The sequence below is a fragment of the Aulonocara sp. 'chitande type north' Nkhata Bay genome, linkage group LG12 (genome assembly GCF_057382095.1).
Source record: "Aulonocara sp. 'chitande type north' Nkhata Bay isolate Kocher_YH1m ecotype deep benthic linkage group LG12, A_spYH_male_GT1.1, whole genome shotgun sequence".
NCBI lineage: Eukaryota > Metazoa > Chordata > Actinopteri > Cichliformes > Cichlidae > Aulonocara > Aulonocara sp. 'chitande type north' Nkhata Bay.
The window spans coordinates 38,594,155-38,613,015 of record NC_141355.1 but is presented as its reverse complement, the minus strand read 5'-3'; the positions used below and the strand labels follow the sequence as shown (position 1 = coordinate 38,613,015).

At 42.8% G+C, this 18,861-nt stretch overlaps 1 protein-coding gene across 2 annotated transcripts in view; it reads left to right on the top strand.

Annotated features, from left to right (window-relative positions):
- The window catches only part of dmrt1 (doublesex and mab-3 related transcription factor 1), a 32,938-nt gene that overhangs the window by 1,630 nt on the left and 12,447 nt on the right, over positions 1–18,861 (top strand). Inside the window, exons 2-4 of one of the 2 annotated variants that reach the window (XM_086257708.1) lie at positions 1,464–1,632; positions 2,782–2,939; positions 12,284–12,458. In XM_086257708.1, coding sequence (XP_086113834.1) covers positions 1,464–1,632; positions 2,782–2,939; positions 12,284–12,458 — 502 coding nt within the window. Of the gene's footprint in view, positions 1–1,463; positions 1,633–2,781; positions 2,940–12,280; positions 12,459–18,861 lie in introns of both variants that reach the window. The other variant, XM_086257707.1, reaches the window with a different exon arrangement.

Genomic DNA, 18,861 nt, shown 5'->3' with positions numbered 1-18,861 from the left:
CTATATCCTGTAAATCTTTTAATAGAGACATTCACATAATTTCAAGATCATATTTTTATAACTCTTTTTGAACAGTTTTGTGTTTGGACGTTGCTGTAATTCCATATTCAGACTGTTCCACAGTTTCACTCCATGAACAGAAACACAAAAGCCTTTTCTTGTAGTACGGACCTTCCCTGTTTTGAAGTTACAAAAACCCCTTAAATTATAACTTGCTTCTTTTAAAACAAACATACTCTGAATATTACCTGGCAGTTCTTTATTTTATGCTTTGAATAAAATTTGTGCTGTTTGGAATTTTACTAGATCGTCAATTTTCAATATTTCCTACTGCAAAAACAGTGAGTTTGTATGTTCCTGTAACCTGCAGTGTGGATGATTCCGACTGCTTTTTTTGAAGAGTAAAAAGTGACTGTAATGTTTTATAGCTGTTGCCCCAGACCTCTGCACAATAGCTTAAGTATGGTGAAACCAGTGAACAGTAGAGAATATGAAGTGATGTTCTGTCGAATACCTGCTTTGCCTTGTTTAGTACTGCAATGCTTCGTGATACTTTGGCATGAATATATCTTACGTGAGCTCTCAGTTAAGTTTTTCATCTGTTATTACCCCCAGAAATGTATTTTCACTGACTCTTTCAATATCAACACCATTTATTTGAATCTCAGCATTTGTATTTAAACGACTATTTCCAAATAACATAAGTTTAGATTTATTTAAATTTAATGATAATTTGTTTTTATCAAGCCAGAACTTGACTTTACTTATTTCATATCCTCCAATAAATTCTGCAGATCATCACCAGAGCAAAAAATGTTTGTATCGTCAGCAAAGAGAACCATTTTTAATGCTTTGGACACTTTACAGATGTCGTTAATGATGTTGAATTTTGGGGGATACACCACAAGCAATGTGCATACATAAGGAGCAACCACCATTTAATTTCACAAACTGCTTCCTCTCACTAAAGCGACCCCTCTGACACCATAACGTTCCAGTTTTCTTATTAATATATCCTGATCTATAGAGTCAAATGCTTTTGTCAAGTCTCTGAATAACCCAGCCACATATTGCTTTTTGTCTATGGAATTTGAGATGTATTCTATTGAATCTGATAGTGCCAATGATGGTGATCTGCTTGATCTGAATCCGTACTGACTCTCGGTGAGTCGTTTATCTATAAATTTTTCAGTCGGTTGTTAAACAGTTTTTCAAGAATTATAAACAACAAAGAGCTGCTGGTTTCATCTCGCTCAGCAGCCAGGAGCGTGTTTTCAATATCATCTTGTTTTATGGCGATATCAACAGTTTATCTGCACACAAACAATCTTATTATTGTCTAATCAGGTGTAATTACAATTTTCAGACGAGCCTCTGTTTAAATCTGTTCTGGGAAGTCAGCAGATAAGGGCAATGTTTGTTTCATGCTCTCGGTTCCTTATCAAACCTCTCCTCCCTTCCAGGTTGCCCTGAGGAGGCAGCAGGCCCAAGAAGAAGAGCTTGGGATGTGTAGTCCAGTGTCTCTGTCCGGTTCTGAGATGATGGTCAAGAATGAAGTTGGAGCAGACTGCCTGTTCTCTGTGGAGGGACGGTCCCCGACACCTACCAGCCACCCCACCTCTGCTGTCACAGGTAACCTCGTGTTACATGGACCTCGTCAGATTTTGTTGTGTTATGAACCTTATTATTAGAGATCTCCAGTGTTTTTAGTTATTAAACAAAAACAAAAACAATGCTATTAACGTGTCAAGTGTCTGAAAAAATTCCAGTTAATTCTCTCAAAGACACCTTTTCACCTGTGAGGTCTGGACACAGGTCAGTGTTACTGCCTGCACTTCAGCTGCTGGTCTGAGAGGCATCCACCTGCCTGCACTTCCTCCTTCTCTGTTGTGTGCCTGTCTAGATAAACCAGTTACCCCTCAGTGAATTAATGTTGTTGCTTTTTTAAAATGTTAATTGGTGTTATTGCTAATCCAAGGCTGAACAACATCCTGTGGACTGAACACGTTTCTAGACGAGAACAAGAGACTCTGTGATAACAAAGGACACTAGAAACTTGAAAATATGTCCTTGAGTTTTTCTTCCAGGTTGTGTGGAAGCTGACACAGAAGAGTGTTTCGCTGATAACGCTTAAATGTGATTTTGGGTCAAGGCTGCTCTTATCTTGCACTTTGTATGTTTGTATGTGTGTTCCTTTTATTTTGAGGGAACGGGGGGGTAGAGATGAAGATTGAGGTATAAAAAGGAGTGGAGCACTGTGTGGAGCTGCTGATGGCAGGAGTTGGGACAGTAAATGTGATCATGTTTGGCTCCAGTGGTGCACAGTGTCTTCCCTGTGCAAAGATCAGGGTCTGCCTGGGAAGAATGTGTCCTTGCTGATAAGAAACGTACAAGCGAGAGTGAGTAATGATGACTTAATGGTCATCTTCATCCTGAAAAATGACAATTTTATGTTTGACACCAAGTACAGCTGTCACCTGAAGATGGAGCTGTTGGGCAGCATGTTTCAAAATGAACTCTTTCTGTCTCCTTTAATGATCTGAACAAGTGTAACTTAAATACTGAGAGAAGTTAATTGTTACATTTTAGCATCAGTAAAATGTGAGACGGGCTTAATGAGACTTGTTTCCTTGTTAAAATTGCAACAAAACACAAACACGAGCGTTTGAAAACATCCTGAACATCATATGTTAAATTACCTGACAGTGCTGAAACAACCAGCCACAGACTTCACTCTTCATCCTCTCGGTCTCATCGTGTTTTGTTTGTTTTTGTGTCCAGGGACCCGCTCAGCATCGTCCCCCAGCCCATCAGCCGCTGCCAGGGCTCATACCGAGGGACCGTCTGACCTCCTGCTGGAAACCCCCTATTACAATTTCTACCAGCCTTCGCGCTACCCCACCTACTATGGAAACCTTTACAACTACCCGCAGTACCAGGTGAGCCACAGCAGCGACAGTCAGTGTGATCAGGAGCTAATGAAGGCGTGAGCGTTGGTCCTGCTTGTTGGATACGTTGATTTGACAGGAATTTTAAACAGCTGGGTGAGCTCGGCAGGACAAATCTGTCCGTGTGCGTCAAGCTACAATTCATAATCGTATTACTTTAACCCAGTTACATCAAACGTGACCCGCTACAGGGGATTAACTGCTGTGGCTTCAAATATAAAAGAACCGCTTTTGTGTTGGAATGTTCTTCATGTTTAGGAACAGGTCTGCACATAGTTTATTGTTCTCGTAGCAGCAAAGCCTGTAAAGCAGCATGTGAGAAATTCATGTCACAGAAACGGGAGGTAAGCGGCTTTACGGCGCTTCAGTCGGGAAAGGCTTCGCTTTCACGCCAACTTATCACGAGAGTGTCGTGTTTCTCTCAGACAATCACTGGTGTTAAACCAGTGTTAAACTGGTGTTAAATGATCCTCATTTTAAATGAGTGTTGGTTAGATTGGCACTGATTTGTTATATATGTAGACAGTCACAGCCCAAAAATACTTGTAACTCACAGTTTTGATTATGTTAAACTGATATTTTAATGTCTAAATTCCAGCCTCTTGTTGGGTTTGTGGCTATAAAGAGATCTCACAGGTCTGCTTCACTAAGTCAGTGTGCAGGCTACACTGCTTTTATTTGCCAGTTACTTTGGACTACATAAACAGGAAAGCCTAAATCTGAAGTTGCTTTGCATTTAATCCTCTGGGGTGTCTTCACTCTGTCAGTAGGTCTGCAGCTTCTCAGTCCTCCAGGTCATGGCAGTTTTAAGTGCTTGAACTGAAAACAGCTGGAATATTTTGATCATTAGGATGTTTCACCCGTCATCCGAGAGGCATCTTCAGTGCTCAAAACTCAGGTAGTTTTTCCCCAATGCAGAGGCCAAAAGGTCGATTCTGTTCATCTTCACGTTTACATCATCATCATCATCCAGGTGACTTCTTCAGTCTCAGCTGACTGCAGGTTTCAACCTTATAAACGTACATTTGCATAATGACTGAAACCAGCCCACTGAAGGAACAATGGGCTGGGAGATCAGTTCATTGATCATTAATATGCAAATCATCATGAACATTGATCAACAACCACTGATCAAGTCAGCTCAGACTGAAGAAGTCACTTGGATGATGATGAAACAGATGAACAGAATCAACCTTTTGGGATTTACTTACCTGGATGTTTGAGCCTGAGCATCAAGACACCTAAATGCAGAGGTGTCAGACATAAGGCCCGGGGCCCAGAATCAGGCCACCGCTGACTCCAGTCTGACCCAATGGATTTTTTACAGCGCTTCTTATTAATAAAGACCTACCCCATGACAGGGCTGTATGACCAAAATCTCATATCCCGATATAAGACATCTATCGTCCGATAACGATATAAATCACGAAAATGTAACATTTTCTGTAAATTCTGTGAATCTCTGGTTGCTGAGTCGAGTGTTTTAACTGATGCATGAAACGATGCATTTTTAGACATAAGTTGTAACGGCCACCGTTTTCTTTGTATTTATTACACGGCGTGCGGCGGGGAAAAGCCTGTTCTAAGGTTTGCGTCTAAGGTTTATTTTTTAGCACCTGGCGGCTCTTTTTTGCTTCTCATCCATAAACACTCTGCATCTTTCACGTGATTCAGCTTATTTTGAAAAGTCTCAACAGGATCTTGAGCTTTATTCTGAAAGGTTTATGTGGAAAATAAACAAGCGGACACGCGATGGTTTTATTGTCGTTGTTGCTAACGACAACGCATAAAAACAGGTGCTTGTCCGTCTGTAGTGGTTATATTAAATATAAGAGAAAGAGAGAACTTTAATAAATTAATATAGACACTACAGTGACCATCAAAACAATGAAAACAGTTTATTTTGCGACACCACGAAACAAACGATAGCGTAAAATGAAACGATAGACGTTTTTATATCGTTATATCGATCAGCCCTACCCCATGATCATTTATACTACACCACAGTAACTCGGTTAAACATACGTTTACGTGACAGAAAAGTTTAGTTTTTTCAGTGTTTAATATGAAAATGTTTCTTTTTTAATTCACAAGAATTAATTTCTTACAGTTTAAGCCCAAAGAGTCGTGTTGATTATACCGTCATGTATCTGAGATGAGCTAAAGTTGAACTTTCTCACTTTGGGGTTTCTGAGGGTGCAGTTAGACTTCTTTACACTGACAGAACGCAGAGTTTCACTGGTCCCGCCCCCTGAAGCTCAGAGTGGGCCTACCATATAAAATGAGTTTGACGTGCTTGCCTTAGTGGTCACTTTATAGTATGTTACAGTCCTGCAAACCCAGAGGATAAAGATGTGTCCAGTTTCTGACTCCAGGTCCGCTGCCTCGCTCTTACTGCGCTCAAGTACAGACCTCTGTTTAAATCACTGAAATGAATTTGGGGCTGATTATACTGGATGTTTACTGCTCGGTCAAAAGAAAAGCGATGAAAATCAATCCAGTGTTAAATCATCTTTAAGGATACTTTAGTGAACTAAAGGTGTCTAAAAACAGAAACCAGCTGTGAAAAATAAAAATCAACTCTAGACTTTGGATGGCTGCAAATTAACTGCATTCACAAAGTGTTTGTATCCAGATAACTGCTCTGAACTTATGTATAGAATAGAATAGAATAGAATAGAATAATCCTTTAATTGTCCCGCAGGGGAAATTTGGTTCTAAAGGCAGCAAAAAAACACCTATACAAGCAGAAGAGGACACAGGACGGAGACACACAAAATTGTTACATATTTCCATCATGGACAATCGTTACCAAAACAGTTCTGTGCTGTTATTAAAATTAAAGTACAGATAAATGGCAAACCCAGCTGTAGTGTGCAAACAGAGCAGGATATGAAAGTTTAAATAGTTAAGAATATTTAGAATAATTAGAAAAGTGCAGATTGTGTGTCGTACCTGTGCATTAAAAAGTAGACGTGTAACTTCCAATAAGTTAGTGTATATAAACTGAGAAAAGTAGTTGTAACAGTAGTAGTTGTTCAGTTGATTAGTGGAAATTTACTCCACGACTAAAAACATTGAACCCAACACTGAAACTAACAAAGCTGAACCCAAAGCTCTTAACGAGTAAACCAAAACAAGCAAACCTGCTGTGGAAAGTGAAGAAAAGTGAACAGATTTCAGAACAAAATAGAAATAAAAGCTCTGATGTTGCTGTATGTTTGCTTATTGTAATCACATTACATTTGAAAACAGCCCCAGCTGATTTCTAACAGAAGCCGCCTGATGAACGATGTCTGTCAGAACAGTTTAAAGGACTAAATGAGGGACAGTGTTCATGTATGAGACTGATGAGGAACTTGAACGTGTCCTGATGGAGAAGGTTCGACGTCTGTGTTCAGGAAATGTAACCGAGCTCCGTCAGTGATGCATCAGCGTGTCCTGTACTCATATAACCGTATACGTGGTTACACCCAGGTCACAACTCAATTGAAAAAAGTCAGCGCTGATGGTAAAAGAGAGAGCAGGGCACACACACACACACACACACACACACACACACACACACACACACACACACACACACACACACACACACACACACACACACTAAGCTTATGCATGGAGCAGATTAGATCTATAACTCTCCTGCGTTTGTGTTTTTATGAAGAACATTTGTACCCCTCTCTCCGCCCCCTCCTTCTCTCTCAGTTGCCCCAGTAGCAACGTCTACTTTTGGGGTCACTGCCTCCGCGATCCTGCCCGCGCACAGCAGAGCCTGAATTGCAAAGGTTAATGGTATTGTCTGTCGGCAGAGGAACACACCGCTATGCCTCAGCGCCCGAGGGAGAAAGCCAGCACATTAATGCTAATCAGTTAGCGCTCTTTAGCATAATTTGGCCATCCGCTTCTGTGATTTATGATATTTTCAGTGAAGTTGTCAGGTTGAGAGGGCTACGTGCTGTGGTTATTCAATATCAGAGGCAGATTTTTTTGTATTTGCACGAGGAGCTGATTTAATGAAGATGAGTTTTAGAGCAGCAAACACTCAATAAATAATATCTGTAAGTAGAAAGGTGGGATGAAATAGTTCATTGCCTGATTTTAACATTTGGTTAAAGAGAAAGAAAGAAGGAAACTGTTGTGTGTCTCCTTTACCCGTCCTAAACCTCCAGTTCAGTGAGCTGCATTCAGATTTTAGTATCCCAAACTGAAGTGAGTCCTTGAGTTGCTCACTTTAGATTTTGTCTCCATATTTGATGCTAAGCAGTTATCGCTGTCCTGTTTCTGCACGATGCAGAGAGCACGCCTGAGTCAATGCAAGCCCAACAGCCTTTAACTTTTCATTCGTTGGGGTTTTTCTCAAGGTGTCCCTTTATAAATACAACATCTCATTGTGAGTGCATAAATGACACTATGCACATCTATAAATCTGTTGATGCTGACAGAGGTGATGGCAAAGGCGAATCATCATTAACTGTGGATGGATCTACTATGAAACTTCCAGAACTAAGAAATAAATGGTTTTCTTCACTGTGAGGCAGGAAACTCCTGACAAAGTGTGTAACAGGAGAAAAATCTGTACAGTTCACCTTGTTGCTGTAGTCGTGGGCTCACGGTCAGAATAATCTTGGTGGCTCATATACATTTTTTAATTTAAACACTGGTTTTCAGCCATGCATCCATATTCTGCTGCTGATCTGAGAGGCAGCAGTCTAAGCAGGGACCTCCTCGAGCTCTGAGGTGTCACCAAGCTGGCTGAGAAACATAATCTGACCAGTGTGCCCGAGGTCTTCCTGTGCTCTCCTACTGGTAGGACTATGATTCCTACGATGCCCAAACCACCTCATCTGGTGTCCTTATAGAAGAGTAGCAGCTTTACTCGGAGTCCCTCTCAGGTGACGAACTACAACTACTGCTGGATGGAACAGGGTTCACACTTAAATGAGCTGTGGGCCCCTGCTGGCACTGTCGTCTCATTGGAGGGTCACTGTAGTGTTCAAGTGTACAAAAGAAACAAACAACCACAAATGTTTGTTTGGTACCACTGCTTGCATCCACGACCGTAGGCGAGGGCGGGAACGTAGACGGAGCAGTAAATCGACAGCTTTGATTTCACGCTCAGCTCTCTTCACCGTAAAGATGGGTACAGCGTTCAGATCCCCGCGGACTCCTGCTCCTCTCTCCACCCACTTGTGAACCCGACCCACAGATACTTGAACTCCTCCCAAACACACCATTTTGTGGCCTCTGACTTTTCTTGCCAGCTGTTTCACGCTTGGCTGCAAACCCTCCAGTTTAAGCGAGAGGTCACTTCCTGATAAAGCCAGAAGATCGGCAGAAAGCACAGAGGTGATCCCGAGGCCACCAAGCCAGAAACCGCCGGCCACACTTTGCTGCGCCTGGAAATTCTATCCATGAAAGTTACGAACAACAAGTTTCAAGTCAAACTTTGTTATTTTTTATATTTCTGCATCTGCTTTTTGCCAGTTTGTTTTCGTCTGTTCTGTTTTTATGTTTTGTTGGCACTTCTTAACGCCTCACTCATGACTGAGGTGAAATATGCATTTCCCTTAAAATCATTAAGCTAATGCGTCATAATAAAGTGATCCGCAGGTCCTGAGCTCTTCCCACTGTAACACCAGAGGAAACAATGTGGTCTTTATCAGTGGAAGGCCATCTGCCTCCTCCTTTTCTCCTGTGCACTCAGTGATGCTTGGCTGTCATGCAGGTGGATGGTGATAATATAAGGGTAGTGTAGAGCTTCCAGACAGGAGATGGTGCCAGATAAGAAGACAGGCCCTCTCAGGGAGGTAAGGAAGCCCCTCCTTAAGGACTCAGCAACTTATCTGGGTGGTTCAGAGGAGGCACTGTAGGTCTGTGAGCAAACCGCAGCGTACGGCCGTCTTACACGTTTGGCACAAGTTGTTACTGATGTCATGGTGATAATGGTGGCTTTCTCTTCACTCGCCATTTATTTCAATATTAATATCAGTGCTGTCTGACATGTGCCTTGTTTAAATCGCTTTGGTTGGTACATCCAGGTGTTCTCCAGACTGAGTGCAAATAAGGCAAAAACTGCACACGTGATCTGTCCACTGCTGAAGCAGGACCACAGGAGAGCCGATGCTGCACGCCTGACCCGACAGGCTGATATTGAGACGCATGTGCACGTCCAGTTTGTAGCAGTGGCCCTTGTTATATTTTAGTCTTGACCACAGAACTCGTAATATTTTAAAGAAATGCTGCTTTGATGTTAAACTGCGCTTTGCAGTAAAAACTGAGCAGCAGTTTCTTCATTCGCTTACAGGCCTGCAGACTGTTACTGAGGGCTGCTGCTGGCCTGCAGACCACGCTTTGAGAACCATGCCCCCTTTCCTTTAACAAACAAACACCTTTATACAGAGTACAACATGTAGTGAAATTCTTGTGTCCAAGCTGCAGACAGGCTGCAGACATAGCTGCGGGAGTTTTGGGGTTTTTTTTGCGTGGGGGGTCTAGCCAGGACCCTTACTGGATACCGGGTGGGAATCAAGCTTGTGACTCCCGTTCCAAAGGTGTGTAGTCTTACCACTACACCATCCAGCTTCCTTCCCTCCACTTGAACTGGAGTCAGCTGATTCAGGCACAAGTGTGCAGAAAAAAAGGCGCCTTTGATTTTTCCTGCTCATCCTTCATGCAGATCATTAAAGATTTGCAATGCAAACAGCAGCACATTTGTACCTGTAATGGCGTTACTAAATTTAGTACAATAACGGGTTAAATTACTGCAAAAAAAAAAAAGTTTCATGCGTGCATGTGGAAAAGATTAAGAAACAGCAGCGCGACCTCTGCACAGACCTGAGCGAGCACCAGTGAGAATGATAGCGGGCTGCAAACCAGCATGACTGAAGGCAGCCGTGGAGACGTTACTGCAGGTTAATCGGACACTTTATTAGATTCATCAGTAAGATAGAAGAAGGGTATCAGCTGGCACTGCGATCAGCTGATCAGCCTGGAATTAAAGTTAAGCTTGACTGTGTGACTTAATTCAACTCTTATCACTGAAGGACATGTTTTTGTTTCTGTTTCCAAAGTTTGATGCTTTAGGTGAGCGTGTTAGGGTGAAGCTGCACTTTGACTGACGAGGACACACACAGTTTATTTATAGCACATAATCATAAACATTTGAAATGAAAACCTACACTGTTCACAGAAAAACACAGTAAACTGGAAATAATCTGATAAAGCAGTGGTATTCAGATTTCTCCGGGCATAACCACGTGGTCGGTGTGAATAACCAGCCTGATTATGGTCGCGTGTCTGGAGGACATCCCAGGCAGCTGTTATCATCTGGGTGTTTTGAGCTGCTTTCATTATTTTAACCGACACATTTTGAACCTGTTTGTGATCATTTCTCCTGACTTCTTCGTTGGTGTTGCTTCCAGCTTCAGCTTCCCATTTATCACTCCATAACCCCCCACAGCTTTGTGAAAGCCTGATTGGTGGCTGGTGGATCCAGCTGCTGTCGAAGGTTTATTAATCATCTGTGGGGAAAATATGTTTGAACACCATTTGTCTCTTTGTGTGAGAACACCAACACTGAGCTAATTTAAAGTCCTGCTTTTTACAAAGTGGCACAAACTATCACCTGACTTGATGACAGGTCAGATGATGTGGACAGTTAGCTACACACTGTGGCATCGTGCTGAACCCGGGGATGTGCTCGCCGCCTCTGGATGTAAACGTATGGAAAAACTCAGCCTCGGCGAGCAACTTTGCCAGTTTTGTTTGGTGCTCCGTGTGTCCCGCTTAACCATCAGCGCGGTGCACTTTCAAGACTCCAGTTCCAATCTGTATTGTATTTTTCACGGCCTAATACAGGAGCCGAGTGTAGCTTAAATAACAGTTTATAAAGCTGTCGCAGAACCGATGGTGTGGACAATACGGGTGACGTATTACAGCCTGACAGAAATCAAATTCCATAAAAATGAAATTGAAAACCCTCAGCGAGGCGGCCTTGCTGCTGAGTAGACAGCTCGTTTTAAAGTTTTCAGAGGACTGAGGAAAGCCAGCTCTGGGTGTTGCTGCCCATTTTGAGAACAAGCCGCGGGCCTGTGAAATCACACACTGCTAATTTTCTGTCATATATTATTTTACGGCTGTATTTCTTTCTGTCACTCCGAGTTGTTAAAGTGTTGCCTGTGAAAATCTGATGTATGAGATGAAGGATTTTACAGTCAGAATCTGTGAGTGGACTCACACAACAGCGGCGTTTATATTGTATTATAAATATATCCAGTGGTGGTGTTAGCGGGCTCTGATGTTCTGATGAAAGTCATAAAGCCAGTGTAAACCACTGTAACCTCACAGAGCTGCAGGAAATAAACTGTATTTTATATAAAACCTTTATTTAAAGTGCAGATCTTAAGATCATGTGACCCCAGTAAGGCGCATAGCCTCTGTTGAACCAACGGCTGGTGTTTGACTCACAGAGCAAAAGTCACAGGAAAGACTTTTTAAAGCCGGAACAGTTCTTTGTTCTTTTGAACAGTTCCCATGAAAATCTCCAGTTTTTATCAGCATGTCTTTAAGCTCAGTTTTTTAATTCATCATGTAGCTACCAAGATATCAGCTCAGACGGAAACTATTCAAACACCTCAGAAAGAAATCCCCTTGTGTGCAGCTAAGATTTCAGTGTGAGCATTTAAGATCAGGACATTTTTGTCGTGAGCAAAACCAAATGTAGACTGATGTTAATTTTAGCTGTTTGCTAATCTGTCATTATCGCATTTATAACAAACAATTAAAAAGAAGCGACAGAAACACCCTTCAACTCTGTTATGAGTGACGTTGTATAGTTTGTCCACCAGAGGGCGCTCTGCAACTTCCCCAATAGCAACAAACATGTTTGGAACCAACAACCAGCTGATCCAAGAGTAAACAAGCAGATAAATAACTGCACACAACAAATGTTACAGATCTGTTTAGGTTTTGTTTGTCTGGAGGCAAAATATATATATTTAATATCATATTTAATATCCGATAATTAAAACATTTTGTTTCTAGTCTCGTGTTTTTTTTCTGTCGTCATCTTGTCATATGATGGTTTTGTTTCTGCCCAGCGGGGACCCCAACATGAACTTTTATGGAGAGCTATTTAATCCTCATACCACACCTTCAACCATGGGTCAGCTCCTAAATATGAAGACTGACCTTAATTCAGATCTTTGGTGGATTAAGGAGGACCTCCAGGCCTCCACTTTCTGGACCTTTGCTGTTTATCCACAGCATGCAGTGTTTGTATGTTTTCAATCTAAAAGTGCCTGTCTTTGTGTTTTACTTGCATAAAGCAGATGCCTCATGGCGATGGCCGCCTGCCCAGCCACAACGTGTCGTCTCAGTACCGCATGCACTCCTACTACCCAGCAGCCACCTACCTGACTCAGGGCCTGGGCTCCACCACCTGTGTGCCACCCTTCTTTAGCCTGGATGACAGCAATAACAGCTGCTCTGAGACCATGGCAGCCTGTGAGTGACACACAACAACACACTTCTCAGGCTCCATAAACCTTTACCCAGACTTTATCAACAGTACATGGAAGGGAGGATTGCACTCGAATCCAGAGCGCCATAAAATGCACTTTTTACTTTGACTAAACTTTTTTCCTTCCTGCTTCTGATGCAGTTCTGTGAAAGCAGGTCTGACCCGAGCGTTTCTGAAGCTACAAAGTTAAAAACAGTACTGCTCTGTTTCTTTTTGGCATGTTTAAAGATGAAGTAGATTTGATCCCCTGATCTCTGCAGCTCTCGATTTCTGGCACTTGCCAATCTCAGACGCTGATCTCTTCTTAACGTAGCTGCTGACGGAGGTGGCTTGGATTTTGTGCCTTTCTCATGCCTGTGAATGTGGGCTCATCAGATTGTGTGTGTGTTGCTTCACATGTTCAGCACAGTGTTTTTGGAATTTGTAAAGACTGCATGTAAGTGCATGATAAGAGAGAAGATCCAGCATAAAGCAGAAGAGATAGAGGGAGGCTGCTCGACTAATAAGGCCAAATGGAAATTAAGGACATTTAAAGGATTTGCTGTTTGATGGTTTTCAGGCAGGATAAGCTTCAGATCAGGATTCTGGCTCTGCAGTGGACGTCGTTATTAGATTTAAATGTGTTCAGAGAGCACACGACATAATCTTAACAACTCTCAGATAAACTTGTTAGTAACAGAGGACTGCAGCATGCAGAGGTTCACATTTGCACGAGCACAGTGGGAGTGCAAAGGCTGGTTTGACTGAGGCATTGAGGGTTTGATGTCTTGATTTTGTGTTATGATTTTTATTATTTGTTGTAGTTTCTGTTCCCTCCACGGATCTCGGACTGTTTTTGTTCCTGTTTTAATTTGAAGTGTCTGCCTTTTGTGTCGTTTGTTTTGTGATTGTTGGTGCTGTTGTTGCGTTGAGTGCTCAGTCTTTGTTCATTTGTCTCCACACACCCTGACAGAAGGTGTCTCTCTGAGTTCCTGTGATGGAGCTGCGTCTGAGTCAGTGTTAAAACTCAGACTGTTGGACGGTCGTCTTCTGTATCTGTTTCATGATTATCGGCGTTTTCTTTCACACCTGTTACCTGTACAGATCTGGGCTGTTCTAATCCACACCTGCCTCATTTTTGTGATCCTCAGATATATGTAGAATCATAAACCTGTAGGTTACATAAATTCTGTAGCAATTAGCATAAAAAAATCTCTTTTTCCTCTTTCCTCGTGTGTTTGTCTCATATAAACCTTTGCACATTGCAGAGATTCACTTCTATAAAGCCTTAAATTAAAATCAAGTTTTCTTTTAACTATTTCTGGCACTCTTTGGCACAGGATAATCCATTTTTCCTTCCTTGCACTTGGCAACAGTGGGAAGGAAAAACTGACTTTTAACAGGAAGACAGCTGGTGTGAAGGAAAGGGAGACATAAGGCACGCAGAGGAGGAGAGCCAGAGATTAATAATAACTAATGATAGGAAATGAATGAAAATGAGTCATAGACGCACCTTGGTTGCAGAGATTTTTAACACTGTGAATATAACACTCAGTTCCCTTCGTGCTTACATCTAAAAACTGGGTTTGTTTTATTTTTAAGGAACTAAAGATGAAGGATGTATTGTATGTTATTGCTCATATATAAAGGATATAGGGGAAGCGCATCAACAGTACAACATAAATATCCTTCTTTCAATGAATCGGAGCGCTGACACCACCAGCATCGCAAACCTAAAGACCCCCACGTCTCTCCTTGTGTCTGTATTTGTTTATGACTTTCACCTGTCCTTTTCCTGTGGGGGTCCCACGTCAGCCCCCTGCTGTGAATCGCCATGCTCCATTACAAGATAACAACGCTCTCTGTGGGTGGCCCCGCAGTTAGAGGCAGAGGATCAGCCTGCCTCAGTCGGTTCTTTCACCTTTACTGTGGTTTCTCTCATCAGGAAGCGTGTACTTGCATATATACCTGGAGACGTTTTTTTTAATTAATCGAATTTTTAGCTTCTAAACTTTAGAAATTAAATGAGCTTATGTGTTTTTAAAGATACAGAAACGGCCTTGGTGGCTTACTGAATGTAATAAAAACAGCACAGCAGATCCCCAAAGACATTAAAGTGGCTCAGTATAGCAGAGGGAGGCACAGAGCAGTGCAAAGAAGAGCTGTCATTTAACACTGACACGAAGGTTGATGGTTTATTTGAAATGACAGAGACTGTGAGTACACTGCTAACGTTACAGTTACTTTATGTGTTTAATGTTAGCTGCTGCAAACATTTTGATTGATTCCACATCGACACTGTGCTGTCTCACACAAAAATGTGCATCTCAGGGAATCATGAACTCGTGCAGCACAAATTCTGGATGCAGGTCTTTGAGCTGTGTTGTTTTTCCTGTGCTTGTGCACTTCCTTCTTCTGATTCAGCTGTAAGGACAGACTTGAACACTTGTCCCTGCACCTCAGTACAAACACTACAGAACAGAAACAACATTGATGGCGTTTTCAGGATTTTAAGTGTTCGTCCTGGTGACATCTGCACTACTCTCTTACAAATGTGATTTTGCTTGAAGCATCTGAGCTGCCACAGGAAACAGAGCCTGCTTGTCTCAGCCCAGGTACCTGTTCTCCTCCAACACATCAGGGACATAAAACACTCATCTGAAGTGCTGTTTTTGCGTTAAACTGTTGGTTAGCATGCGAGGAAAGGAGGTTGCTAGCCCAGACTATTGACTAATAAATTAGTCTCCATCAGATGTTATCGTTTGCTTGTTTAGATCTTCATTTTATTGTAAAAAGGTAAAATCAGTGCTACAGTAAAGATAAACCGAGAACCTCCCCACGCTGTCTCGTTTCTCATATTTTATTAAATCATGTTTCACTTCAGCCGACCTTCCTCGGGTACAAAAACCAGTGTTTTCAAAATGTTCACTCCCATCCACCCGGCAGAATTCCAATTAGGGAATATTGGATGTTGAAACACTTGACACGTGTTTGCTGTTAATCAGATGATGGCGCATTATAATAAAAACACAGGAACAGACTCACTAACAGGAAGAAGGATGAAGGATATCTGCTTCCATCGGTGGGGTGAGTGGGTCTGCTGTGGGCTAATACTGCAGCTACTGCTGCACAGGCTCTGATAATGTGGTTCTCAGAAGGAATAACTAAGCGTTTAAAAGGGAGGCCTGTTGGGTGGAGAATGTTTTTCCTTGACTCAGCTTATTGTCATCATGCTTGCTTAGTTCAGACACAACCAAACCTGGTGTGTGGGTGTGCGCCGTGTCTCCCAGAGCTGGAAGATAAAGCGTGTTTCTGCAGACAAGGCTGCGTTTAATATGTCGGCTGTTAGATCACTCCTGTGCTTCTGTAAACGGCAGCGTGCATGTGTCAGGCCGCGGCCTTGATGTCTGCTGAGGCTCGTTCACATCTTATCAGCAAGTTTTTGGACAATGACCATTTTTGTAGCTTTGGCTCTGTGTGCATGTCAACTGAAACTGCCAAGAAGTGAACACTTTCAGCTTGGCTTCAACAACTGCATCAACCGTTTCAGGATTATAAACACTTTTATACACAACTCCATCATCAGAGGCTCAGGAAGTGGCAGATAAAAAATGTTTTTTATCTGCCACTTCCTGAGAACATGAAAACTTGATGTTGATGGAAGTGAAGTTGGCCGTCGTTAGACTGGAAATAAAGGCTTGTAATAAAGAGATGTGATGCAAGGTGCAGGTGACTGCTGGTTTTCTTTGTTGTTTTGGTGTAAAATCATGTTTCTGATTTGGAGTTTTGCTCATTTGGAGTTCAAATGATGAGGAAGAGAAAACGTCTGTGTCCTGTGACAGTTTGGTTTGGACCTCAGTTCACAGCCATGGTTCTGGTTCATCCCTTCAGGTGCACAGGGGTGCAGCGGTTACTACTGTGGCCTCACATCAGGAAGGTCCTGATTCCAAATCCACCGCCCGGCCGAGACCTTTACAGACTTGTATGTCTGCTCACTCTTCTACAGTTCTCTTCTTCCTCCCACAGTCCAAAGACACGTTAAACTTAGTGGTTCTGAACTGGTCATAGGTGTGACTCGTGTGCTACCCCTGAAACAGACCAGCGACCCCCCCCCTCTCGCTCCACAGCAGCTGAAATAGGCTCCTGCTTTCTGACAAGCACTTAGGAAAATGGATGGTCGGGTTCATAACTTGTTTTTCTTTAGAGGGATGCACAACAGAAACAGGGTGAAATGTATTTTTACTGCAGATCAGATCGCTTCATCATGGACCAGCCTGTTAAGAATGACATCATCGTTTGTACCGTGAGCTTAGTCTCAGCTAACGGTCACAGCATTACTGTCGTCGTATTTAAACAGAAATATTCAGTGTAATCAATGAAATCCACTCTTTTCCTAAAGATAACTTTTGGACAAGAACTTTAATTATTATAACAGCAGTCGATTAATCATTAATCAAAAAATGTGTTACTTCTAAGACAGAAAGTCCAATAATTGACATAAAATAACTTGTTTTGCTTCATGCAGTAACCAGAAGCAATCCAGCAAGAAAAACTGAAAAAATGACTCAATTTAAGGTTAATAAGTAATCAATTAGTTTTTACATTTATAAATAAATAGTTGAGGTTAATTTTCTTCCATTCACATATTGATTTTGGACTGTTTACTGAATAAACTGAACACTTTAACGACGCCTCTTTGAAATTGGACATTTTCACTGAGCTAAAGTCAAACAGTCATTTTTAGCTTTTGGTGATAGAGACACAATCTGGGTTATACGTCCTGGTTTCAGGTCTGCATTTCAGAAACGGCTTTGCTGTGGCTGAACGTGCATCTGGTGCATCTCGGGATCAGTCGATGAGGAGGAAATGACTGTGAGCGGGGAGCCTCGCTGCCCTCCCTTCCACCTGGCAGCCAAGCAGCACCCTGTCAGATTTATCTCCCTCCCAGGATAAGGCTAATCATTTGGCCAAATACAGAGATCCAAATAACCTTCAGGAGTGCCACGTTGTCCTTTCCCCTCCCCTCCTCGCCTCCTCCTCTTCTTCCTCCACCCCTCTTCGCCCTCCCCCTTCGCAGGCCCCGCTGTCTCCGCAAAATTGCCTTCTGGAGTTAGTGAGCGGGAACAGTTAAGATTTACAAACAATGATGAAGCTTGTCATGCGTCTTTCTCCATCCGTCACGGCGGTCCGGGCGGAGCTGTGGGTAGAGCCGTCCCGGTGTTCTTCATAAAAGCCAGCTCTGTGTGAAATACGCCCCCGGCCGGCCTGTTTACTGCCCCGCGCTCGTCAGCAGCCCCGCCGCCGTAAATCGCCGAGCGGGAGGTGACAGTGCAGTCCATCAAACTCCCACCCCACTTCGCTGCCCTCCCAACATCTCACCTCGCGCTACCCCCACCCCTCATCACTCCATATAGACACACACAAACCGCAAACACCCGCCCCGCTTCCTCGCTAAGATCTATCCGAGGAGGCTCAGATGAGCTGCCCGAAAAGAGTTATGGCGGTTTCGGTCTTACGGGAGACAGCCGCGCGCCCGGTCCGTCGGTGTTTATGTTCTTTCTTTTTTGTCCTTGTGTAGACTTTTTCAAAATTCACGAGAGCCCAAAGTTTGCGAGCTGTCAGCAACTTTCCCTCCACCTCCTCCGACTCTGTTTTTAGACCTCGCCCGCCTGACTGTACGTTTGTCTGTTTTTGTTATATTGGTGTCAGCGCGGCGTGCAGTCATTTAAATGCAAATCAGATTGTTGAGCTATTGCAGATGTTAATCCTGCTAATCGATAGACCTGTGTAAGCCCATTAAGTTAGAAATCCATTACTATCTTTCTAGATGATATTCTATTGATTTTTCTTGCTTCGGTCTACACTCTACTGTACGCCAACGTGAGTTACTGCGTATAAAGTCTGGCGTTTCGGGCGTTCCCCTCCTCCTCGTGCAACAGGCGGGGAAACAAACGGCGGGGAGATTGGTGTTAGTAAGTTTCTTTGTGTCGTGTGTAAAATGGGCTTTACCTGCTTTCAGATCAGATTTCTTTACACTCACATACAAAAAGGGTTAAGAACACACACACACACACACACACACACACACACTCGGGCCGCACTCATTCCCGAGATGTCGGCAGGGCCTCTCGCTCTTTTGGATTTATTAAACCTGAAACAAATGGGTACCTGAAACCCAGGAGGTGACCTTTTCAGAGGGAGTGCTGTTTCATGTCATGTAGCAGCCAGAGTTCATTTCCTTGGTCACTGACAGGCTGACAGCATCACTCAGCTCCGTGTTGTTTCATTGGCTCAAAAACAAACGGTTGCTGCAGGAAGCAGAAGTTTTGTATTGATTATGGAGCTTAAAGCTCTCTGTAAGATTTCTGTGACACACAGGAAAAAGCCGGGGTGTTGTTTAGTAAATAA